We start from the raw sequence: 25,565 nt of genomic DNA on the forward strand, positions 1-25,565 counted from the left end.
ATGCGCATAAATTATATAGTATTAACGAAATACACACACACACACACACACAGAGAGAGAGAGAGAGAGAGAGAGAGAGAGAGTGAGAATCCGGGCGTTGACGCTCCATTAACCTTCGCCGATTGAACAATCGGGTGGAAGCTGCTAAAATCCTCCGCTGTAGAGAATATTATATTAAAATTAGCCCGAGAGTAGAGTCTATGCGTCTAAATTTCACCGGCACAATATCCAATCTGCCGTGCTCCGCGCCGAGCCGACCGCCGAAGAGGAGGTAGCTGTGCCGTTTCATTCGCTCCGGCGAAAAGCAATTAGTTCCATGGTTTACGTTGGGATATTAACGGCACGTAGTGACTCGATTCGTTAACTTATGCCGGCCGGCCGGCGCGATAGCGAAGACCCCGAGATTACACGAGCTGCTCGTTCGCCCGCTCGCAGCGGCCGGAAGGGAGTAGTCCGGTCGCGTCGCGTCGCGTCGCGTCGCTTCGCGACGCACCGCACCGCGCCGGCATGAAAATTAGCCGGAGCTTCTTGGTCAATTTGCGGGCTAAGATACCGTGCCAAAGTTACCCGAGTTTATGACTTACCGGCATGAATTCCCCCCTTCCTTGCCCCGTCCTTCACAGTCGCGCTCCCTTTCTCTTCTCCTTTCTCTCGCTTCGTCTTTGCCGGCGTCACGCCACGATAACGTGCACCCAGTACCGTGCACGCTAACGGCGGAAGCACGTCCACGCGCGCATATCGCGCTACTGGCGTGTATTCATCTTACGTATAGTTTCATTAGCGGCAACGAGCATTATCAAATAATAACTTTAGCTCACGGCGTCATGGATCCCTACGTGCCACCGTCCCCCATGGCCTAGACGCGAAGATCGATAGCGTGTGCGCCCTGTGCCTCGACTCGCCTGTGTGACAGAGCCGCGTGTTATCTGCGGCGCGGGGGTGAGCGAGAGAGGCGTGTGTTTTCAGAGCCATTCGCGTTTATGTCTCGCTAAATATGCGACCGGCGCTATTACGGGCTGTTGGCTGGCGCGTTAAATCGTTGACGTGCATTATCCTAGTATTAGTCGCGCTTTATCTCGCTAAATAACGCCTCACCCCGATATTATTGCCGGCGTGATCCCCGCGCGATATCACTTCGCCCGCCTCCTTCGCTCTTTCTCTCCCCTTATCGCCCGCTATCTTTGTGGTATCATCGAGACATCACTTTTAATATTCCGCGTCTCTCACGGAGAGAACGATTCGCCGCCGCTCCTCCCGCGCCTCCGTTCGGAGCGCCCATAAGGGGTGGGACGAGGGTTTCCCCGGAAACTGGCGTCTTGAGAGCTCGGAGCGAAGATGCGCTCCCGCGGCCGTTTTACGTCTCGAAAAGTACGTCCGTGCGCGAACGGTTGCCAGACAAGCCCAAGAAATTTCGCTCGTCTTGAGAGAGAAAAAGGGAGAGGGAGAGAGAGAGAGAGAGAGAGAGAGAGAGAGAGAGAGTGAGACAGAGCGCGGCACCTCGTTCCGCCGGCGCGCTTTATGCACCCCTTCGCGCCGGTTATGTACGGACGTGTAATCGTGAGCGTGCGCGTATCCGCGTGTACGAGAGCGCAAGCAGCAAATCCAAATGTAAGTCGCATTCGTTTTAAAGTGGCTCAGAGTGATCTCGTAAGGAGAGTCTCCAAAGAAATATCTCGGCTGTTCCCTTTACGTCACTCGTCGTCAAGTCGCGCGAGTGCGCGTCGAAACGTCCGCGTCGCGTCGGCGTGATGCACTGACGGACACGAGAGAGAAGAGGTAAATATCCGAATGAAGAGCTCGTTGCTCGACGAAGGCACGCGAGCTTTTTATTACAGCCGCTCGTGCGGAACGCGCCTGTTTACGCGGTGAGTGCGTGAACACGCGCGCCGCTCTCGCGCTCGCGTTCGGCAAGATTTGCATTTCATTGAAGCATCGGCGGGGCACGGTCGATACCGCGCGATTCGCGCGCGGGATATTAAAGCCCGTGTTTTTCTCCCCGCCTGTTTACCCCGAAGATTGAAACGAGCGCGGGCCAAGCGCGCGGCCCGAAATCCGCGCCGCGCCTATATCGAGCGCGGTCTCGTAGAGTGTGCGGAGTGTTTCGCCTAAGGGACTTTGAAATGCGGTTAAAAGGAAATATCTCGCGGTGCGCGGACAGGATACCGCGCTTTCTCCCCCTCCGAGACTCCTCCTCCTCCTCCTCCTCCTTTCCTCCTCTTTGTTACCGACCTTGTCAAAAATACGGAATAAAAGACCGCGGAGTGAATCAAAGCGGACGGTACAAGTGTAAGAGCTCTCAGGCTCTGAGAGCGAAACTGAGGCTCGTACCAGGGCTAGAGAGAGGGAGAGAGAGAGAGAGAGAGAGAGAGAGAGAGAGAGAGAGAGAGAGAGAGAGAGAGAATAGAAGGGAGGGAGAGAGGTAGGGAACCGTTCGTAAGATTTGCCAAGATTTACGTGCCCGGAATTCTCCGCATGGATGCCCCGAGTGCAAGGAATTCTTCGTGCCCCTTTCGCTCGCCCTGGTCGTCGCCGTCGCCGTCGTCGTCGCCGGCATTGCTGCTGCCGTTGCGGCAATGTCGCCGTGAGAACCGTACGGTAGCACGTTACGTGCCCATGTATGTCGTGCCCATCTTTCGCTCGCGCGACTGTAAACTATTCTTTGACGATAAATCCGCCGTGCTATCGCAAACTTCTCGTGTCGGACTGCACGTACATACGGTAGACCGGCGAGTCGCGGTGTATCCATGCGCGCGCGGCCCCGACGGACGTGTCTTTTCCTTATTCCGCGAGATAGTGCCGGACTTGAGGTAAACGTCCCCGAGTCTGTCGAAGTCTCACTCGTCCCCCTCGTTTTTCATATCTTGTTGCAAAAAAAGGAGCAAAGAGGAAAACCTCTCTCTCTCTCTCTCTCTCTCTCTCTCTCCCTCTGGTTATCGCAGTGCGCGAGCTTCGCAAATATTTATCTTATAACGCGAGTCCGCAGGGCTGATCTCTCCTCCGCGCGTACGCCGCCTGCGGCCTGCAGTGTTTTCGTCGCGCGATCGACCGTGCGCGAACCAAGTTTTAATTTTCGGCGAGTAGAGCAAGCGAGCGCGCGCGCGCGCTCGTAAAACGCCGCGCAGCGCAGCGCGGCGTGAACTGCCTCGCGGCGGCTATTACGTAAATTATTGCGCGCCACCGCGATAAGCGGCGAGCAATCTATGAAAATTTCAAGTCGCGGCTCGACAAATACGGCGTGTTATTTATTAACGTTAAATGCAAACATATTACGCGTAGAAAATAAGCGTGTAATTACAGCGCGATGCATCACCGCCGCGTGTTACGCGCGCGCGCCGTAATTATCGGTCGCTCTATGAAAATGTCACGCATTGACAAATTGTTACTCGGCCGGGTAATTCTTGTTCATATTCATTATCGGTCGGATATCATTTGTCACCGGACACCGCGCGCTCGCGCATATTGCCGCGCCGCCGTCCGTTTTACCGCGCGCTCAAACTAACCGATCGTCTGTGGTGGATGCGCGATATCAGGCACGGGCCAGCGAAATTACGGCCCGCTGCCAAGTCCGCTGCAATTACGTCGCGACTGTCAACAAGTTAACACAGCCGGACGTGTATCCGCGCATTTTGCTAACTGCGCGCAGATTGTCCTATCAGTAGCGACGTAATATTTTGCGTGCCGACAATGAAGTGTTCGGTTATAACAAGCTGCGCAGTGAGCGCACACGGGATTTGCATGAAGGTTAAACGACCGCCGCGAGCGACGTAACGCTCGCATTCTTCCGGAGCTTGAAAATGGAACAACGAGCGCGCTTTCATGCCTCGCTAGGAGCGTTTGTTCGAGACCGCGCGCGCGCGCGCCGAGAGAAAAAATCGGCTTTAAAATCGGAACTGACGCGCGCGTTAAAGTGAATGGAACGCGGGCGTCTTGGAGTTATGGAATCTCTAACAGAATCTCTGATTCTTACGAGTCGAAATTCTGCTTCCTTTGACCAAGAGGCGTGCGCTTGCGTTCGTTGTTGCGAAACGTTGTTGTCACACTTGAAAATTTTGCCAACCGAATATCGACTCTTTTGCCGCAAATTTACGTTGAATTGGTCGCAACCACTTCGCAAACACTTTTGTACGATGAAAGTATACGCATAAATGAACCGGGGTATTGCTCGATGTGTGACGGAAACGATAAAAAATTTCGAAATTGACATTTCGTGCTCTGTCAACGTCAATATTTGTCTTATAATAAAAGTTCTGCAAATTGCACACAAGCGAAAGCGTACGTTTGCTCGGCACGGGGGTAAATTTCCAAGAATATTACTGTGTATACTCTTGCAACAGAATGTGTAAAAACTTCAAAGTGTACGGAAAGTAGTTTGCAGAAAGATTCCTATATATGCGCCGTTATATGTTTTCCGCTGAATATGGTAAGATAAAGCAGCACTCATTTGTGGAAGATGTATAATATGTGTACAAGAAATACGTGAAATGACGTCCTTACGATTATCTATCTTTTACGAACATTTTTTTAATTTGTCATTCACTTTGGCGTCTCCTTAGTTCAATCAATATTTTTTTCATCCTGCACATTTAAACTTAAGCCTTCCTCTTTGTGGTATTGCCTAAGAATTAAGATCCTAAAGAGCATTTATGAATTCACAAGCGCAAGTCATGTTATTGGGTTGGCAACTAAGTGATTGCGGATTTTGTCGACAGATGGATTTTACACTTTCTTTTGTTTCGTTAACGTGTTCAAAGTACCTAACCTATATTCCTTTCTTATTGTTTGGACTTCTACCTTTCATTTAGTACAAAAATTATATCGATTAGTTGTTTAGTTTTGTTTTTATCCCAATTTAAAAATGGAAGAGCAAGACGTGCACTTGAGACATATTTTATTGTATTATTTCCGAAAAGGCAAGAACGCATCGCAAGCACACAAGAAGTTATGTGCCGTAAATGGGAATGAAGCCTTGAAGGAAAGGCAGTGTCAAAATTGGTTTGCCAGATTTCGTTCTGGTGATTTTTCATTGAAAAATGCTCAACGATCTGGCCGTCCAGTTGAAGTCGATGAGATCCATATCAAGGCCATTATCGATTCAGATCGTCATAGCACAACACGCGATATTTTGCAGAGAAGCTCAATGTGTCGCATACATGCATTGAAAAAAATTTAAAAAAGCAAATTAAAAATTTTGAATTTTCATTCTTATTTAAAATCCGCAATCACTTAGTTGCCAACCCAATACTTTACCGGTACTCCCGTAATACCGTTTAACGCGACTATTTAGCATTATTCGTTAAAACTTATCGGCCGTCCCGATCCCGTCCTACATGATTGACGCACGCGCTACGCTGTAAATACAAATTATTGATCAGCTCATTGTCGATGCGTTCGCTCAATCGGCTTCCCGAGTTTAAATTATTAGAATCGCTCGCGGTTTCCTTACCGTGGGGCTTTCGCCCTCCATGACGTGCGCGTGGAAATAATCGATAGCACACAGCTATCGAAAGTGGACATAAATCACTTCGCGGCCAGCGATAACATCGCCGTTACGACAGTTATTCGCCGTGCATTTTCGACAGTTATAGAATAGTCCGCAGTCCAGGGAGCTCTCTCGATATCCTCTGATATCCGTCATAAACGCGGCGCAGTAATTTTCGCTCGAGGAGAGAGAGAGAGGGAGAGAGGGGGGGGGAAGGGGAGGAATTCGCGAAGCGGTATTACGTCTCGCTACGAGCGGCGCACTCTTCGACGGTATTCCGTCGGAACGATCGCACTTTCCGCGGTCGTATCGCGCCCGCGACGCGATGATTCTACCTTAATGCGAGGTATCGTTTTAGCGCGAGCTAATACACGTCCGATGGAGAAGAGAGAGAGAGAGAGAGAGAGAGAGAGAGAGAGAGAGAGAGAGGAAGAGTGAGAGTGAGAGAAAGACATGAAACATCGTTTTAGGGATACATGGCAGTGGCAGCGCACCGGCCCCGAGATGACAAATTGCCACCGCGGTTGTTAATCTATCGTTTTTGCCGGGCTCGGCCGAGGTCAAACGTGTCGTGATGTATTTTCTTTCTAGCGGCTCCGCGATAAATCCTCGTTACGTCCGACCGCCTTCTTGTAACTCCGTGGCTAGCGCGAAGTTGCAGCGCCGGTCGCAGCAAATCTTCGTAACAAATGGATCCGCCGTCGTGGCGGCTGCGGCTGCGGCTGCGGCGGCCGCCGATAAACGCCGCGATCCTAGGACGGTTGAGCGAAATGAAGAGATAAGTGGGAAGAAATGCACCGTTCTCGCGAGTTCGCGATCACCGCGAGTCGCCCAGCACAGCCGCTCCGTACACCGCGCGGAATCGTGCGAGCGAGACGAACGAATATCCCCGTCGCGAATCCGCCGGTGTGATCTATCTTGTTTTGTCTTGACACGATATATCGGCCGGCTCGCTCGATCTTCATAATCAAATTCTTATAAGTAAACGCGCGTACACACATACACACACACACACACGGACGAGCGAGCGAGCGCGAGATGTCGGAAACATTTTTCTTCGGCTCTTGTCTTCGGAAGTACGTACAACCGTCATCCGTCTTGGTTTATCTCTACGACCGCTACTTTGCGCGATTTTCAACGCGCGACGTTGATGAAATGTCAAGCGGCTTGTGATAGTCTTATGATTGAATGCGCACGTTGATAAACAACTCATCTCGGATGGACGCGCTCGCGACGAGTGTCGTTCGCGTTGATCTACAGTCGATTTAGAGCCTAAAACACGTCCGCCGGGCGTATCGTCACAGTCGCGTATCTGTGCGTTAAATGCAACGGTAATCGTGCAGGTATATCGTACTACCGCTCGTAAGCTATGCTTAACGCGGCCAAGTTGCCGATTCTCCTCGAAAATGAGATACTCTGGCCGGAAGTGGTGTATTGTCGCATCTTCTCTCTGTATGACGGCGACGATGTCAGAGTTTCAACGAGCGCGCACCAGCCGACGACACGCCGTATATTCGCGCTCACAAACGTAACTGGTGCGGGTGCGTTTCGTTTTTTATCGCCGCGACGAATAATTCATGGGACATGTTATAATTGATCGATCAAACGGTTGTACATCGTGTATTATTTGCGATAACGCGAGGCGCGTTATCAATTTTATACGACCGCATGTATCCCGAATATCTCGCGCGATTTTGAATTTCAACGACACGCTATGGTCCTCCCCCTGCACATTATCCCAAACATTATCACGGTGTCGATGCTAAAAAAAGATTTCGAATTTCATTCCAATATCTCCATCACGAAAGGAAACGTCTTTCAAAGCGCCTTATTCGTTGTCGTGTTTCCGATTGACCTCGCAATCGTGAAATAAAGGATCTCTTCTCTCTCTCTCTCTCCCCCTCTCTCTCTCTCTCTCTCTCTCTCTCTCTCTTTCTCGCTCACTTTTTCTCGTTCCATTTATTTTTGTACGATCGTGAAGTTTGTACGCTCGCTTTGCGCTCCTCCTTGTTAATTCGTGACGCGCTCTCAGCGCGATCAATATTCCAAGCGGTTGCACGATTGAAACTAAATTTAGTTCAATGCGCAGATGTGATCTTCCCTTTAGAGTTCTCGCCGGCGAAATCGCTTCGCGTTCTCTCGCCGCAGCGGTGCGAGAGGAACGGAGCGCGCGGGAAAGCCGCGGAATTGCACGAATCGGTCATCCGTCGGCAGTTCACGACGTGTGAACTGTAAATTGTGGTGGCGTAACCGCTCGGGAGTGACGTTCCGCTCGAGTTCGTAATGCAAACGCAATCTAACTAAGGTCAGCGTACGCTGCTTTGTCGGCATTCGCTGATACGGAATTAATGTCGGTTTAGCAATCCGTCGGCGTCCTAAATTCTCACGTTGTGGACATACAGACTGATAGCCGCGAGCGCATTCCCCGGAAGGAGTTGCGCGAAGCACGAAACAGAAAAGAAGAAGCCACCGTCGGGAGGTTACTCGCGGACGGGAATACAAGCGGGAGTCTCGAGACGAGCGAGGATGAAAACGCGGAAGAATGAAAAGGAATCGAGCCGAGTTGGCAAGCCGAGCCGCAATGTCGGAGACTGCGCAGGAATTTATGGTTTCGTAAATTCGTAAAATTCTACAAAACGATCGACTGCGTAATTTCTCGCTGTCAATTCGCCTCAATTTTGCGCAATGCTGTGCGATTGAATTTCGAGCTTCGTTCGGAGGAAAAAAAAGGAGGATCTTGTTTCGAAATTTCCACTGCATGCGCGCAGTTTACGAGTCAACGTGAGCTTCCCACAATGCAAGATTAATCGTGGTCTTCGTTTGTTGTTCCCTCGACCAGAAAGTGAGTAAATAGTCGTGAGAACGATCAAAGGGAGCGCGGAATTATTGTACTCCGTGAGGTACGTTTCCTAATTTCGCAAAGGGTGTTAGTTGGTCTTCACGAAGGAAATTGCGGGATTACAGTGCCCGGACCCCTTTGACCTTATCCGATCGAGGCACGCTTATCCCTTTGCCGCGAAAGTTGCCGGATTTCCATCTGCGGATACAGAGATTCCTAAATGATATGTTCGCGTCCCCATGGCAACGCGCACGGCGCTGTTGATATCTTAATACCGCGGATTCCCCGACAACTGTGTTGACGGGCGGTTAGCACTGACGATTACGGCACAACGTTAATTAACTTCTGTTGACAAACTTCTATCCTGCAAATAGATACTTACGCAGCAAATGCAGCTTGCGAGAGGCCCGAGGCCCCCGATGATGTTCGCGCCTCACCGTCGTCGTCGAGAACGTCGTCTCTCTCGCCAAAGTTTTCGACTCTCAAACTTTGCATTTGATTAAGAGTACAATAACGCTCGTCAAGATTACCCTTCCCGAGACTCGTCTTTGCTTGCGTCTCACGCGGCTAATTTTTACCGTGATTAAATTTACGATTTAAACACACACACACACACACACACACACACACACTCTATCTCGGTTTCTCCCCAATTTCACCGGTCACGCGTCTCTTATCTCGAGTTGTATTATTGTAAAGACAACTTGTAGGCGAGCGCACAGTCTGCACGCGAGGATGGCAAATGGAGTGTCGCATTGCGGTAATATCGCGGCCAAGTACATTTTTCTGCGGGCAAATAGATCGCGCGCGCGCGCAACCCTTTGAGAGCTCCGATTCTCGCGGCCGGAGAGACAACCGAGATTTCGCGACTGGGAAATTCTAGGCGGGGCATTAAAACATGGGCATACCGTAAGCACCGCGGTAAGATGCCTCCCGACTTTGCGGTTTCGCGTTTACAGAGAGAGAGAGAGAGAGAGAGAGGCGCACCAGGCTCATGCCATTACACCGGGCATGGAATTACCGTAAGCTGGTCGGTGATGTTTATAACTGCTGCGCGGATTTAATCCCACCACGGTTATACGCCGCATTCCCCGAGTCTGCAAGAAAGCGAGAGAGAGAGAGAGACAGAGAGAGAGAGAGAGAGAGAGAGAGAGAGAGAGAGAGAGAGAGAAGGGGGAGGGGAGGGAAGGGGGGAGAATTTCGCGAGTTGTACGTACGCTTTGATCCTTATCGCGGATTTAAGCAGCTATGTCATCATTTTGCAAATTGTCGCCGCGAATTAAACAGAGACACACAGCCGATCTGTTCTTCGCCGTCGTGGCACCCCTTATTATCGTGATCGCAGATATTCGTTATTAAAAAGACGCACATTTACGTACACACAAATGCGCAGGCATGCCCGTTTGCTCGCGCTCACCTCGCACACGACGAAACCGACGATCCCATCAGCGGTGCGTTTCCGAAAATGGATAAATTTAGCAAAGAGCCGGTTAACCGGCCACGATGAAAACCGCTTCGGAACTCTCGGATAGCGCGCGTAGCCATGTCGATAAACTCCGGCCTGTCGGGCCGTTACGAGCATATTGGATCATCAGAATCACGAGCCGCATATTATACGGCGATCCGGCGATTCGGCAAAAGTGGTTCGAACCTGCCACGAGCGCGACGAGTCGATCTCGTCGAGATCGAGCCAATTTAAATAAACCACGCTTCGTCCCGCCACCCTCGCGCACACGGGTCCTCCTCCTGGACCCAGACGCACATATACACATCCACCGCGTGTGAGCCGGGCTATTATATATCGTAGACTCCCGATTTGCCATCGAGTACGGCACGACATGACGCGACGCGACACGACTTTCATTTCGCCCGGACGTGCACCGTCGAACGCAAACTTTCATTCCAGCCTCACCAGCTTTAAATCGAACCCCTAATCGAGCATTGGAATCTTGCACAACCCTCGCACAGACGCGGAGCGTCTGGCTGCTACCGAGAAACGTCACTACCATCCGCCACACCTGTCTCGCTCTCCCTCGTTCTCCCTCCCTCTCCCTTCCTCTCCCTGCCTCTCCCTGCCTCTCTATCGCTCTCTCTCTCTCTCTCTCTCTCTCTCTCATGACTCCCTTGCCTGCGCATTCTCTCACTTCCGCACAATCCATCTATCTCGTGGCATCGGGACACCGATACTCCTTCCAACTGTGGCTGGTTTAATTAACAAAATACTGTATTCCATTAATGAGGTTGCAGTAATCCTCGCGGTAACCCGAGCGGATCCTTCGCAATACGGTAATTTCCATCTCTCTGGGTCTCGGTCGGCAGGTAGAGAGAACGTCGGGACATATCCTGTGCATTTTATTTCTCTGTCGTAAATTCTTCTATCGGAGAGCGATCTTCGCCTATGAGAGACATATTCGATCGGCAGCTGTGGTTTTATTGCTGTCTTCAGCGCGTACATACCGCCGTACGCGCGCGAATAATGCCGGGAGAGTCTTGTTCTTTTTTTCTCTTATTGTCACCCTCCTCTCTCTCTCTCTCTCTCTCTCTCCCCCTCTTTTTAAAATGTTCAAACTCCGTGCCGTGGGGAAACGTAAAAATATAATGAATGCATTCCGCGTACGCGCATAAGACGGTTCTATAATTGTGGGAGAAAGGATAAAAACGGTAAAAATGGCACGAAGTGGCCAAGAGATTTGTATACTAACGAGAAAAGAGAGCAATCTACCCTCCGCGTCTCGAAAGTACGCTTGTCGAATAAAAGCACGAAATAAAACATCATTCTCCCTCTCTCTCTCTCTCTCTCTCTCTCTCTCTCTCTCTCTCTCTCTCTCTTCCTCTCTCACTCACTTATTCCGACTTGCGTGAGCCATTTATTTCTCGCTCGATCCACGAGATAATTGACCGAATATTGTATACGCTAACAACAAGAGGAGCTTATTATGTCAATGCTCGCACGCGCGGTTAATCTCTTTGGAGGGGAAGCGATGGACTGGCTTTCCGCGTATACGTTTCCCTCTGACAGACAAATTCGGTCGATGCAGTCGGCTGCCAACATCGCGCGGGGATGAGCGTCGGGTAAAATTAAACAAAATAGAACTTCCATGCGCACCGCCCTTCTCCTGGGGGGTCAACCACCCCGCCGCCTGCTGACCTCCGTTTATTTGCTCGTTGTTCGTCTCTCGAGCTCGAGGTTGGCTGGTAGCGGTGACGCGGTCCGCGGTCGTGGCGGCCTCTTTCTCGAATGCGATTTCAATTTCGAAACTTATTATATCAAGAGAGCGAGAGAGCGAGAGAGAGAGAGAGAGAGAGAGAGAGAGAGAGATAAACCAGCGCGCAGTTATGTTCGAGAGATAACTCGGCGCCCGGTTATTTATCACACTTCGGTTGAACCGTTGCATATATTAACTTAAATAATAATAATAATAACGACAACAATAATAAGAATATTTATATAATGATATTATTATGAAAATTATATGAAGAGTATTTATAAAATCATTTTTGTCATGATTATTAATTGCAACGCAACGAAATTTGTCATGTGTATTTTGCGCAACAGCGCTCATCCCTCCGACAATTTCCCCTGCAGATTCGTTCCAATTCCTTCGGAATATGTTGAAGAGAGATGCTCGCTCGTCCGCTCGAGCTTTCCATCGATACACGAAATTTACGTGCATATGTGATTTGCGTGATCGCGGCTGCACTCTGCATGATATCGCGCTCGCCGCATTTATCTTTCGCTCGGGTAAGTCGTCCGTTCCGAGGCTAAAGATAGCGGCGTTTCGCGCAGACAACCCCGCGGCCGTTTGTCTCCGGGACGTTTCTTAACCCGTTCCTCTGCGTTCTCGCGCGAGTTGTTACCGAGTCACTCGATGTTAACGTCGTCGTAACGGCGAGATTATCGGCCCGGCCGCGCTTATTTAGAATACAATCGGGGGATTTCAGGTGAGACTTATCTACTTGGGGATACAATCGGCTAATGGAAGAGAGGCGGGCGGAACGAGAGAGAGACTGCGAAGGAAATGAAAATACGATTGGAAGTGGCCGGAGTAGGGTATTTTCTTTCCGCTCTCTCTCTCTCTCTCTCTCTCTCTCTCTCTCTCATCCTCCTCCATTCTCTCCGTGTTTCTTCCTCTCCTTCTTTACGCGTCGAAGTTCGATATACACACACATAGGCGCAGAGAGAGAGAGAGATACACACACAGAGACCCACTTACCGATACCATGTCGTCGAAGTAGAAACGGATGGCCGGATTTTCGAGCAGTCCGTGGGCGAACGAATGTGGCGATGGCGCGTTTAAAGCTTCGTGTTTGCTCGTCCTCCCGGGATTAGGCTTTATGGTGTCTCCGAGAGAATCTCGAGAGTTAAGACAATGCAATCGTTGCCTCGGCGCGGAAAACTTCGCCGCGACTTTATGCGTTCTACGCTCGCGCATTTAGTCGCGCGGAAGCGGTTTAACGATGTCTTCGGTCAACGATCGATGGTATCGTTTCTTGCGCGCGCGCGTGTCGACAATTAGACCGATTGTTGCCGCCGGGTCGGTGCGAGAGACGCTAATCGATACGCTTTATTAGCTGCGTTTAACACGCGATAAATGTGAGTGCGGTGGTAATTAGAATATCGCAGATCTAATTTGCGAGTGCGTTATCGTCGGGATGGAGAAAAAAGTGCGCACACGTGCCACTCCGCGGCGCGGCGACGACGACGACGTTGTAATCTATTTAACAAGGGGCGCGACGATAAAGGATCGACTTATCGTTCGGGGAAGCGTTATACACGGCTGTTACAAGCCACTTACGAACAATCTGGGCTAATGCATGCTTATCGCTACTCGTGCAAACGCCGCGCTCGCGCGGCCAAATAATGCGCATTTTAATGCGCGAGTTCGACAAAAACCGAGCGCTCATGCCGCTGGTTAGCGTAAGCCAGATTAAGCCGCATTATTTCTATGCGGAGCACCGGCCGACGATTGAATGGACGAGAAGCGAAACCGGAATGTTTTACGAGGATTACTCGTGGAAACGCTAACAAGGGTACACACACAGGCTTGCCGGGAGTGGCGACTTTTTGCGAACGAAAATATCGATGCTCTAATAGATTTTGAGTCGTTAGCGAGTCGAAAACAAAAGCGGTTCGCTTCGGAGACCGGTGCGGTAGAAATATGCTATAGCGGAGCGTATCATAATATGTTGTATGACAATAAAACAATACATTTCCGTGCGGTGCGGTGCGTGTTTATGTGCGTCAGTAAAGTTTAAAGTTTAATTCGTTGGTCCAAGTTTAATGCACCGGTTGTATACGAGAAAGACGATAAAAAATGTATAATTTAACTAGCTTTCAATGAATGTCGTTCTTTGATGTGTGTTTTGATTTGCATTAAAACTCGCGTGGACATGAAAACTTGATCCGTTCGATCCGAGCGCGTTCTGTGCACAACGGCGGTGCATCAAACACAACTCGCAGGCTCGAGTAAATATACACATTATATACATATATAAATAATTAAAGGTACAAAGTTATTGGCATTATCAGTGATAATAATTCCAACAATACCGTAGTATCGATTATAATCTTGACTGCACGAATTCATCGAGAATACAGCCGGGCTCGACAATTTTGCAGAGACGTATACCACCGAAGTCGCGCTAAACCGGGGGGGCTACGCTAAAACAACGCAGTGAAAGAAAAAAACGACCTCTGTCGTTACCCAGCCGAGCCCTCGGGAGACCTAATTCGCAAGCATTCCTGGACTCTCATTCGCTCGTAACCGAAGAAACGTCTCGCTGCGTCGACTCGTCGTCGTCGAGGTCGCGGCCGATTGTCGGAGTCAGCCGCGTTAGCCTCGATCGAGGGCCCCGTAAAAATACGACGATAGTCGTATCGGGGTAAATCGAACTCCGGCCGTTATGTCATTATACAAGCCGCCCGGCGACACAGCGCATAAATCGATCTTGACCGCGCAAACTTGGGACGACCGGCCAAAGCCGAACAAGCCACCGGATGGTCGGCCGATCTCGCCCACATGCAGTCTGGACCGGTAGCGCGTGGATCACGATCGCGATCGCATTCGCAATCGCGGCGAACCGCTCATGTGTGGAGGCAGATTTGCCCCGTGCCCGGCCCTATTATTTGCGTTCACGATTGTAGGCCGTGGCAAGGCCACCGGGCAATAAATCGATCCAGGAGCCAATTCCGCCTCGATCGGCTAACGCCGAATCGCTTCCGTGCTGCTTCCGTGCGCGATTTTATCGGAATCCTATAGAGGGAATCGGTTCCCTCCCTGTGTTCTCCGTGTGGCCCCACTGGCTCTGTACGCCGTTTACCCTCGCCCTTGTCCTCTTCGCTCCTCCCCCCTCCCCCTCGCCCCCCCCCTCCCCCTCGGCCGTCGTTGTCGGCGTCGTCGTCGTTGTTCTTGCCGACGCCCGCCCGCCTGATATTTTATACATTAGCGCGCGCGCGCCTTCTCTCTCTCCTAGCACCTTGTAAATCAATTTTTGCTCTGTCTCCTGAATCGAATTTAAGTGTCTCAGTGGGATCGGAAACGGCGACCGCAGACGGGACAGGGAAACGCTTTTGAATACGAAACAGATTCGCTCTCTCGCATCGCCGGTGGTTGTATCGTTACGGTCGCCGTTACGGCAGCGTTCTCTTATGAAATCTGCCCTCGCGAACGAAATGCTGTTGTTCGCGCGGAGAGCGATCGCGTATGTTCGGCTCGCGTAATCGTCGGGCAGTGCGCCCTTGATTTAACCCTTTAACGCCTACTGGTAACTGGTAGTTAGCAGAAACGCATTTAAGAATCCATAACCGAAGTGAGAAAAGAAGATATTTTCGTTTTCTTTGCACCTGCACTGTAAAGGTGAATTCTTTTTCTAAAAAATAATATATAGATTGTATGTAGATTGAGTTCAGTCTGTTTTTAGCTCAGTTTTAATGATAACATGTTTTGTCAAATTCCAAACAGGCATAGTTAGCATTGTTACTGACATCTAGAAGTGCACTATAAATGAATAGATTGGTATCTATTATAATTTTCTGTTAAAAAATTTGTTATACATTTGGAAGCTTTCTCAGATGCAAAATGTGAAATTAAAAGAGTACAGAAATTCAAAATGGCCAATTCAATGTGGTGGACATGAAAATCAAGCTATTTTCGTGAAACCTACAGCTGACCTACAGTTTTTATGCGGCGAGAAATGAAGGGATGATTGATTATCTAAATGTTGATCTATAAGATATTCTTCTGAAATACGAGTAAGCTTGACGCTCTGAATGATAAACTTCACTCACAAATATAGTAAAGTTTCAGCTGAAAAATGTCAAGCTGACTATCAGAGTTATGTCGTATAGACTACCCTTCATTTTCCTCTGTACAGGTTGCTCATTTCGTATATGTTTTCAGGATCCAAGTCATATTTACCAGTAAACAAAAAACTAACGATAAAAAAAACCAATATAAAATTCTGATATTTTTTTTGGTTATCACTACTTATAGTCTCAGTTAAAAAAAAACTCAAATTTTATTCTTAAAACACTTATAAAAGAGTCGGGCGTTAAAGGGTTAAAGGGCGTTAAGGTACGGGTAGCAGCGCGCCGCCGGGACACTTAATTCCGGACGTTCTCATCGTTTTGGCCTTTAAACACGAACATTTAAACTTTCAACACAGAATATATTTCCTATAATGAAAATTTATATATTCGTATCGGTGAAGATCAAAAAATAAAAATGTAATCTAATTCTGGACATTTTTTCTTGTTGGTTCGGTCTTTAAATACGGGTTATTAAACTTTTGACCTTAAATTTTGAATATATATCCCATATTGAAAGTTTAAATATTCGTATCTGAAGGTATCGACGATTGCGAGGGACTGAGATCGATGTTGAAAATCGCACGAAATCAGCGAATACGTTCATAAATCTTCGCGAGGTCACGAGAGCCCCGTTGCCTCGTTCCGCACACTTTTCGACTCGTCTCTGCCACGCATCGACGCGCACTGACTTGATGCTATTTGTTAACGTATTGTTAACCGTCGCCGCGCGGGGACGCGTTAACAAAGAGATATCATCCGGAGAATGAGATTTATCAACCGCGCTAACACGCGGTATTCACCCGATATAATTGCTGTAATCCCGCCACTGGAATTACGCACGAAAGGGTCGTCGTGTGCTATTCACGTTGTTCAAGAAGGGGTATAATTGTGCTAGTTACGCGATACAATGAATGATGATGCTCGTGCACGGGGACGGGGCGGATAGCGATGGCAGCGGCGGATTTGAACGAGACTCGACTAAGCGTGCAATCCGATACTCCTAGAAGAGCCGATACGAGGTTGCTGCTTCCTATTCGGACGCGAATTAATCACTCGTTATATTACTCGATATCCGATGGAGGCGCGTATCGAATTTAACGGCCTTCCGGATTATGAACTTTTGCGCGCCGCGCGGTGGCATTGCGTTCTCCGCTCTTACTCGGCGCTAAGCGCTATTAAATACACGTCGAAGCGAAGAGCTTTCGTTGCGCGTTAACTAACCAAGTAAATAACTTTTAATCGTTTCAGATCTTTCTCTCTCTCTCTCTCTCTCTCTCTCTCTCTCTCTCTTCTTCTTCTTCTTTCTCACGAGTGGTGTCTCGCGTTCGCATTATGCAAACCGATTATACTCCCTCTCCACTTAATTAATTCGCCGTCACAAAAATCCCGTCGTCCACGACAGCTTGATAATCTATTATCATCCGTGAGGATTCCCCGCTATTATCCGCGCATTTGCCGCGCTCTGAAATAAAGACACGGGCCCGCGCGTATCGCCTCGCAGCGCTCCTATGTAAAATACGGCCGAGTAATCCGCGATACCATTGTTACCGCGAGAGCACTGCGCGAATATTATATTACTGCTGGCGAATGCAAGAACTCTGGCCGTTCTTTCGGAATAGAAAGGACGTCGAGTGCACGCGCGGGCGGGGGGAGAGTCCTGCGGGTGTGTGTATACGTGTGTGTGTGTGTGTGTGTAGGATGGCTCTCGTATTACTCGCTCGCTAAACACGGTCGCGTGTGAGCGAACATCGCACAGCGCGTGCAAGGTCGGACAAAGTCGGCGGCCGCGTTTCGCTCGCGTAATTGCATACGTTTCCGCATTCCGGTAATCCGCTTTGAACGAGCGCAAAACAACGTGTCAATTTTTGCAAGATGTCGCACGTTAAGCTTTCCATTCCTCTCTCTTTCTATCTTTCTTTTAAATTTGTGCGATCAGATTCTTCATTCTGGCGCAGACTGCTCTCGTTGCGCGTTATTTTTTGCCACCGTCGTCACGTCGTTACAATTATTCGTTGTTGCTGCAGATATTATTTTCTCTCTTGGTATGATGAAGGTGTTACTCTTCTCTCTCTCTCTCTCTCTCTCTCTCTCTCTCTCTCTCTCTCTCTCTCTCTCTCTCTCTCTCTCTGCAAGAGACATAAAAGCGACACGAGCACGCGATATATTTACGCGTGTGGCATACAAGATACGTAGCGGCTTTAACGAAATCAGAGAAACGGGAAACCACGCGAGGCTAACGCACGCCGTCCAGCTCCAGTCTCGTACTCGTTAGCCCGCTCGAACTAACGGACGACGGTGCGAGGTTGGGAATAGCGTAGAAAAATGCAGCTTTAAATGCGCCGCTAGATACCAGCGAAACGAGATTTAAACGTGTGTCGGTGGGGGAGAAAGTTAGAAGGCTTTTATTCCTAACGCCGGTCAGCCGGTCAGCCGTTACGTGAACTTTCGCGGAGAAGCGAGACAGAGAACGCGGGCGAGAGCGAGTGACGGAGAAAATAAAACCAGGCGGCTAAACTCGCGCGAATCTGGCGAACCGCATATAATTTGTCGCGATCGGTTGGTTCTGGAATTTGCGAGTATGGTAGTCTTTTCGAAACGGAATCGTGAACTTGCTCGCACGATAAATTTCCGAAAATTGCCGATCGTCACGTGCGCGTATCCTGTTGATTTTTGCCAAGGTGGAGAAGCATATTTCTTTCTCTCTCTTCCTCTCGTTTCAGCAGTCTATAAACTTTGCTCGTCGCTGCGTTCTATGCAAAGCCAGTGGAACGAAGACGCCTTAGATCAGACTTGTAGATCACGTCGATACATAACGTATCGACGTCGAATCGCGTGATTGAATCGTCGAAATGTTACCCGGGAATTTATCGCCCGCCACACGCGCGCGCGCGCGCGCGCACGCACATACACATGCGCGCGCACACACACACACACACACACATATACACACACGCGCGAGGGACATGAGATCCCCCTGGAAATATCGTCTTCTTTTATCACATTCTTAAAACAAATGTGCCGGCGATTTTATGGTACGCGTACGCCGTATGGCATCGCAAACAGCGCGGGTAACGCGATGCGCGCTCGGAGCATTATGGAGATAGAAGTGATGGCAGCGTTCCAAATATAACGAGATTATATTTCTTTTATAGCGGAAAACACGAGGAGTCTTGCATGCATAATGCGCCCTAAATACGCGCGTCTTCCTCGCCGCGATGGTGCGCCTGCACCATCGTAAATTCGTAACGCCGTCTGCGATTTTCCTTACACATCCAGCGCGTCACAAGGATATTAACACGCTGTAACAAGCGCCCATTGTGGAAACGGTCGTACGTGACGTGCGTGTACAAATTGAATGAGACACGCGCGGACGCGCGCGCACGCGGACGTGTATTCTCCCGCCGAGGGAGCGGCGAAATAGTTAACGGAGAACATTCAAAACTTGCACACTTGCTGTCAGAAATATGTCATTGTGTTAAGCAGTAGTCGCTTAACAGAAAACGCACTTATTTCCACAGGAGGAAACGAAGAAAGTGGACGTTTTAAGATATATTTCAAATATCAATGAATTGTTCCGGATATTTTGACCTTTAATTGTCATTCGTTGAAGTAAAGCCCGAGAGAAACTTGCCTTTTAAGAAATTTCTTCGGTGTGAAAACAGAGTGAAAAATCTTTCTCATATTTTAGATATCTGGATTATCATGTGCGCTAAACACTAATTCTGTTAAAACTTTTATTACATTGTATAATAATTTTATATTATAATCTTTTGCGCATTACGCTCCTAAGAGGGGCTCTTAAGGTAGTGGATCTAAAGCGCGTAAAAATCAATATTACATTATCTCTCTCTCTCTCTCTCTCTCTCTCAAATTTTTATCTGCTACATCTTATTAGCGCTTATCACTGAGCGACATCTGCTTTCTTATCGCGGCAGCAATTCCGACTCGTATCTACGCGCAGCGCAATTTTTCCGAAAACTTGCGCACGTGTAACGGAGGCATTTCTGATGCCCGGTATACGTACGAGGCTTCGCTCTGGCGATATTACCGCCGCTGTTTCCACCGCCCCCCTTCGGGCGGTATGGATCCGACGGGCCGCAGGAAAACTCAGTTTCCGCGATGCGGAAGTAACTTGAAGTCGGCACAAAAGCGCGCGCCGGCGACCGAGCGAAAAAGTACTCGTTGCTGCGGGAAATTGGCGTTTTGGATTATTTAGCGGCGCAAAGCGGACCGGATAAAATGTGCTTTATATTCGAGACTGGCTTAGAACGGGCGTCGACAAACGTTTCCGGACGTTGCCAGTCCGAACTGTCGCGCGCTCTCTCGTTTTATTTGTTGCGTATTTTCTGCGCGAAATTATCCATTTGCCGTGAGATAATTCGCACGTGCGCCCTTCCCCGCCCGCTCGCCGGCTCGCTTGCTCGTTCGAGTGAGCGGAATTATTTCCATTGCGCTATTTTCGGTACTTAGGAGCATAATATAATAATGTCACATACATTACACCACTTGGAGCGTACAAAAAGCCACTCCCAATCCCGGGCGCCGCAAAAATATGCGCAATCTCCAGCGAACTTTTTGACGTGCGCGAGAATAACAACGGCAAACTTTTTGACAAGCGAGCGGCAGAACATTACGCGCGTTCCGCATTTTTCATCGTGTTATTAAATATCACTTCGTGTAAGAGGGATCACGTGTAAACAAAACTTTTTAATTACCCCTATTTTATGAGCGGATTTTACTCGCGTTTTATTAACACGCGCGCTCTCCGAGAGATATCGATGAGAGACCGAGAGGCAGGGAGAAAGAATCGCGGGGCCGGGGGGGGGGGAGCAAGGTGTCTTTCTAAATCGAATTCCCGGCGGGGAAAAATCGGCTCCAAATTGACCGGAGAATTCGCGAGGGCAGGCGGCGAGGGGCAGGAAGCGCTCAGGCCACCTGGCCTGCCGACGTGTGTACGCGCGCCTTAGGTGCATTCACCGGGCGACGTAGCGTGGCAGGAAGAACGGTTCGTGCACCCGTGAGCGCGAACATCCTGATTCCACGGCGTCGGGCTTTGTGGCGACGGTTTTCTCTCGTTTCCTTCGCGCCCCGGTCCACAGCGGGGGAGAGATTCTCTTCCGCGCGACGCTCGCGCGCGCGCAAGCCCGGCCGGAAGCCCGGTACAAAAGCTCGCCGGACGGATGCTGCCAAGCGTCGCTGGCGACGTTAGTAGCGCGACCACGTAAGAATAGGTAGTCGGCAGGAAATACGCGTTTTTCGGCTATCCATCGCGCGTCCATTGTCGACGCGCGCGCGCTCTCTTCAGCGGCGAACTTAATTTTCTCGGCTCCTTCGTCGCCGGAGCCGTCGTCCATCTTCGGCTTTCCTTCATATCTCGTGTTCGAATCCCTTCTTGCTCCGCTCGTGAGCTCACGTGAGCTGCATTACGTGACCGGCCGTTGATTATCGGTCAACGCGGCGGCTCGCATCGGCAAATAGCCGTTATCTCCGGTAAACAAGCGCGCTCCGATTCTCAATTACGCGGTAATTAAAAGCCGGCCCTCCTGTGTCCCGATGATGCGAGCCGCGGGAGTGATTTCGCGAGTGGCTCGCTTATTTTCCTCGCGACGCACGGAGAATATCGCTTTCTCGTAACGACTCGCGCTCGTGAGGATTCCGGCTCGACAGAGACGGTCCTCGAGCTAATGTCCCCGAGATAGATCGCGCAGCATCTCGCGCAATTTACGGGGTGTCTCCTGCCTACAAATGGGCCGAGGCGACGAAACACGCGCCGCGCTGATGAGGACGAGGATGAGGACAAGCGGCGTGGAAGAAGAAACGAGGGAGCCGTAAGGCTGCTGCCGCGGACAGCCGGACGAATCGCAGTTCGGTGCCGCTACATGGGTGCTCGTGGATATCGCGGTCGAAAGGTCAGCCGGTGATAAACGAGGCCGTTAATCTGCGCCCCGGATGTAAGAAAATGAAGTTTCCTTCCCGCGCGCGCCCGCGGCGCTTTGTTTCGTGCGGACGCGCGCTTTATACGCCGTAAATTAATCCGACTGCCGGCGGCGCGGCGATGCGAGCGCGCGTGCGTGCGTGCGTGTGCAGGTAAACCGGTAACCGCAATTGCAGCAGCTCATCTGGGACCGCTAAAATCGACAGGAACGCCGGCGCCGCGCGCTGGTGCGATATTAATATCGATATCGCCTAAACTGTTGTTCGGCCGTCGGCGATTCGTGCGAGAGCGAGCGCAAATCGATCGCGTCCGAGGAAAGCGTATAACTTGACGCTATTGAATTCGCCGGCGCATCGGCTGGCGTAGACGAAACTATTGCGCTCCGCATAGATCGCTTCCGACGTAACATGAAAATGCTTTTTTAGGGCCGGCGCGAAGCCGCAAACATTTATTTGTATTTTTTCCCTCGCCGGATTTATATTCCCTTTCTCGGTCTCCCTCTCCGAGGCTGCTTTGTAATAGCATTCTGACTGATTCGACGGACGACACGACGCGCGCGGAGATACATTCCTCGCTCTCGTTCTCGCCTCGAAGCGAAGCGTGACGCTACGACACGTTGTAGCCGGTAATGACAGAGAGAGAGAGAGAGAGAGAGAGAGAGAGAGATTAGTCGAACGCGGTCGAAACAATCGGTCGATCAATTTCTTTCCACTTTAAACTCCACCTTCGGGAACGGGATTGTCGCTACTACTTCGTTGAGAATAGGCTCCAATATTTTCTGCCAAGAGTAGTCAATCTTTTCAGATATCAAGGGGGGGTTGGTAATGTTCTTCGATCTATATATTCTCACGTAATTTTTCCTCAACCTATCTGTGAGCGTATTGCTGGGATAAAAGTGCATTGATTTCTTGTTTACTTGCGACTGTAATACTTTGCTCATCGTGCAGTTGACAACGTTCGTGGCAAAGTAGTGTCTGATCTGCAAAATACACGGAGAGATGAGCGGCGTCTGATAGCGACGCGTGAAATCTATGTAAATCTCCAAAGAATTTGTTTGCTCGCCCAACGGCGTTCAAACGGCGAGAAGTTGCGGTGTTAAATCATGCTTACCATGATGTTGAAGAAGAATTCCGTGGGTGTTATAATTATGCTGCCTACCATTTGATCCGGTATACTCTCGGGATTGTCGGTCTTGAAACGGAAATCACGGAAAAACGACAGTCCCACAAACCTCATGGGCGTTCTTATCATAGAAAAGCCTTGGCCAACTTCATTCGTAGTCTTCCGTGTGTCCATGAGCGCTATATCTTCTATATCCATAACGAAGCCATCCTCCAGGTAGAGAGTTCCTTTTATATCGTAGCTCAGCCCGTCGTCGATGCTGCGCGAATCAAACTTTGTCGGTTATCGAGTTCCCACGAGTATCGCGTCTTTTCACCGCGGCTGCGGGATATCTTGAAAAAATTGCACGCTCTTTGACGGACGCGTGATTACTTCGTTAAATTAGAAAACGCGCGGAAGAAAACAGAACAGTCTGAATTAACGTGGTCACGAACGTAAGCGTCTTGCTTGAAGAAGATCCAATTTCTGGCTCCTATTTAGAAGCAAACGTTCGATCCTGAGAGGCAGAAATTCCGTTTCTTTCAGCCAGCCAACGCGCGTATTTCGGCATATTTCGCGCTTATCGCCACATTAATTCGACCGATCATTGTTTTTTCTTTTTCCATACATGGAACACATATGTACGAGTATTTTCCGCGATTCCGCGGGATGTCGATTTTACGTTATCGGAATGGATTTATTTGTACATGCGTGGAGGAAAAAGGTTTGATCGAATGGGCCAATTTTCTGGTGAAATATAAACGATTCGGTAATTCCGATTGAAAATACCAGAATCATGCGTCCAAGTTAACCGGAGATCTTGATAAGTTAGACCGAGAGAATTTTTATTCTGACTTCAACCGAATCGGTTTGTGAATCGTACATTCATATTTCACCGGGCAAATTCTTTCATTCGACCATCTTTCTCCGTCTACGTCGTCCGAAATGCGATAAAAGAGGAACAGCGAACGAACGAGTCAGTGCGTTATCGTTATTGACTGAGTGCTTTTACTTACTCGTAGTCTATACTAACATCGTAATCCGGCAAATTTGAACATCCATAGGCTTTGATTTTCTCCCAAAACACACTCTGCATGACGCGTAAATAGTTATTTACCTCTTGATCTTGCATCGTTTGCGCGAGGCACAGCTCGACGACGATCGAACACGCGAGAAAGATACATGGAATATTCATCGTTCGTCAGCGAGCGGCAAGACTTTGCAGTCATTAAATCTGTTACAATCCAACTGAGCTTTCCTTGTTACACATTTCTTGTCTTCATCGATCACTAGCCTCGCTCTCGGATATCTTTTATCGTTCAAGACGTAATTAATCTGCGATAAACACGATAAACAAGTTTTTTGTAGCCGCGATTGCACGTATCTGAGAGTATTTACATCATGCAATTAGCAGCTCGTGTACGCGACGCGATCTTTAGATCTCTTTCAAAGGCGAAAAGCGATTAATATCCGCGCTGTTCGTTAACTGATTAAACGGTCGTTCGATCGTCGGACCGATGATTGTGCTAAATACCCATAAAGAATCGCCGAATACAGAATGTCAATGTGATTCGATTTCGGCGCGTCTGAAAACCGCGCAGCGATGACCGCGCGGCTGAATTATCTGCTGGCGACGGTCGGTAAATCCGTTCCGTGACTTTGAACTTTTAATTGAAGCTTTTAATTGACGAGATATACATCGCGATATAATTCGTAACGGGCTCGCATTCAAAGCGCTTTCAGCAGGTGCGCGGGCTATTGAAGCGGACACGGATATTATTCATGCGCGAGAATTGACTAACTCGGCGTATCGCGCGAATCTTGATAATCGAACGGCTTATCGCGATACTGCGGTATGCGAATGTCACTTCGCTTACGCATGCACACGCGCGGTGTAGCTTACCAACGTATGCACGCTCATTTGATAGATGAATTTTTGCTCAAACCGCGCCGCGTCGCGCCAGCGTAACCGTGTGTGACGACGTGTTGACGACAATTGCGACGGCGTTCTTATTGAAATAGCAGATTCGAGTAGAGAGATTCCGACTTTGGACGGACAAGTCCAATCAATTGGAATTTCCAATTGAAACTTGTGAGAAGCGCCAAGAGCGAAGACGTATTAAACCGTGAAACACGTTAACGAGACAAAATTCCAAATAGTTTTTTAACTATCTGCCGATGCATAAGCATAGCACACACACACACACACACGCACGTATCGCCGATATACTTTTGTCTGAAAAACAAACCGTTCGTGTGTCCCGAATACCTTTCCAAGCGAATTGCGGCCACGTACTCGCAACTGTGTGTATATCGATGTCATGCACGGTAGAAGGTCAGCTGACGATGATCGATTTTGTGCGAAATTTGAATCCTCGCCCGACATTTATTCGGCGTCGGTAACGCCGAAACGAGATGTAAACTTAAAATTCGACTTGAAGATCGCGCTTAGTGGCGCGCCGGAATTTCAACGTCCACGCCGTGCGACGTTAAATTTCACGACGTGAGTGAATGCGAAAGATTTGACTTCATTAGTTCTGGACTCTCGTATTACATATTCGCTTTACGTCGATAAATTCTCCTCGGCGCGCCGGGAATGCGTTCCCTGTCTGCGCGCGTGTGCCATATAAAATAACGTTAGAACACAAACAAAAAGAACGTCGTTAGGAAAAAGAAAGGAAGGGTGGGGGGGGGGGGGAGGGAAAGGCGGAGTCGTTATTGATTTCTCGAAAGTAGTGTCTCCCCGAGATTCATCGCGGTGGAAGAGGCATGGTAGATTCGTTAGTCTCCGGACGACGACCTCGGTTTCTTCAGCCGGGGGGACGTGAAAAAAAGGAAGCAACTCGGTTATGCAAAAGTGAGAAATTATGCAAAGTACTCGCGCAGGGTTTGACGCTGCTGG

The 25,565-nt window shown here is 49.3% G+C and overlaps 1 protein-coding gene across 1 annotated transcript; it reads right to left on the reverse strand.

Annotated features, from left to right (window-relative positions):
• Positions 1 to 19,404: 19,404 nt before the first annotated feature.
• Positions 19,405 to 23,921, reverse strand: LOC105190585 (uncharacterized). Its single transcript, XM_011153383.2, has 3 exons — positions 23,680 to 23,921; positions 22,673 to 22,943; positions 19,405 to 22,541 (listed from the first exon to the last, which is right to left on the reverse strand). Exons 1-3 carry the CDS (start codon positions 23,856 to 23,858, stop codon positions 22,260 to 22,262), a joined length of 732 nt encoding a protein of 243 aa, XP_011151685.1. The 5' UTR covers positions 23,859 to 23,921; the 3' UTR covers positions 19,405 to 22,259.
• Between the last annotated feature and the right edge of the window lie 1,644 nt (positions 23,922 to 25,565).

This window comes from Harpegnathos saltator, unplaced genomic scaffold (assembly GCF_003227715.2).
Source record: "Harpegnathos saltator strain DR-91 unplaced genomic scaffold, Hsal_v8.6 scaffold96, whole genome shotgun sequence".
Classification (NCBI taxonomy): Eukaryota; Metazoa; Arthropoda; class Insecta; order Hymenoptera; family Formicidae; genus Harpegnathos; species Harpegnathos saltator.

Coding starts and splice junctions, on each gene's coding strand:
- LOC105190585 (XM_011153383.2), bottom strand. CDS start 23,858: ATGAATATTCCATGTATCTTTCTCGCGTGTTCGATCGTCGTCGAGCTG. Junction 22,944..23,679: donor GATGTTAGTATAGACTACGA/GTAAGTAAAAGC, acceptor TGATTCGCGCAG/CATCGACGACGGGCTGAGCT. Junction 22,542..22,672: donor AATTCTTCTTCAACATCATG/GTAAGCATGATT, acceptor TGTATTTTGCAG/ATCAGACACTACTTTGCCAC.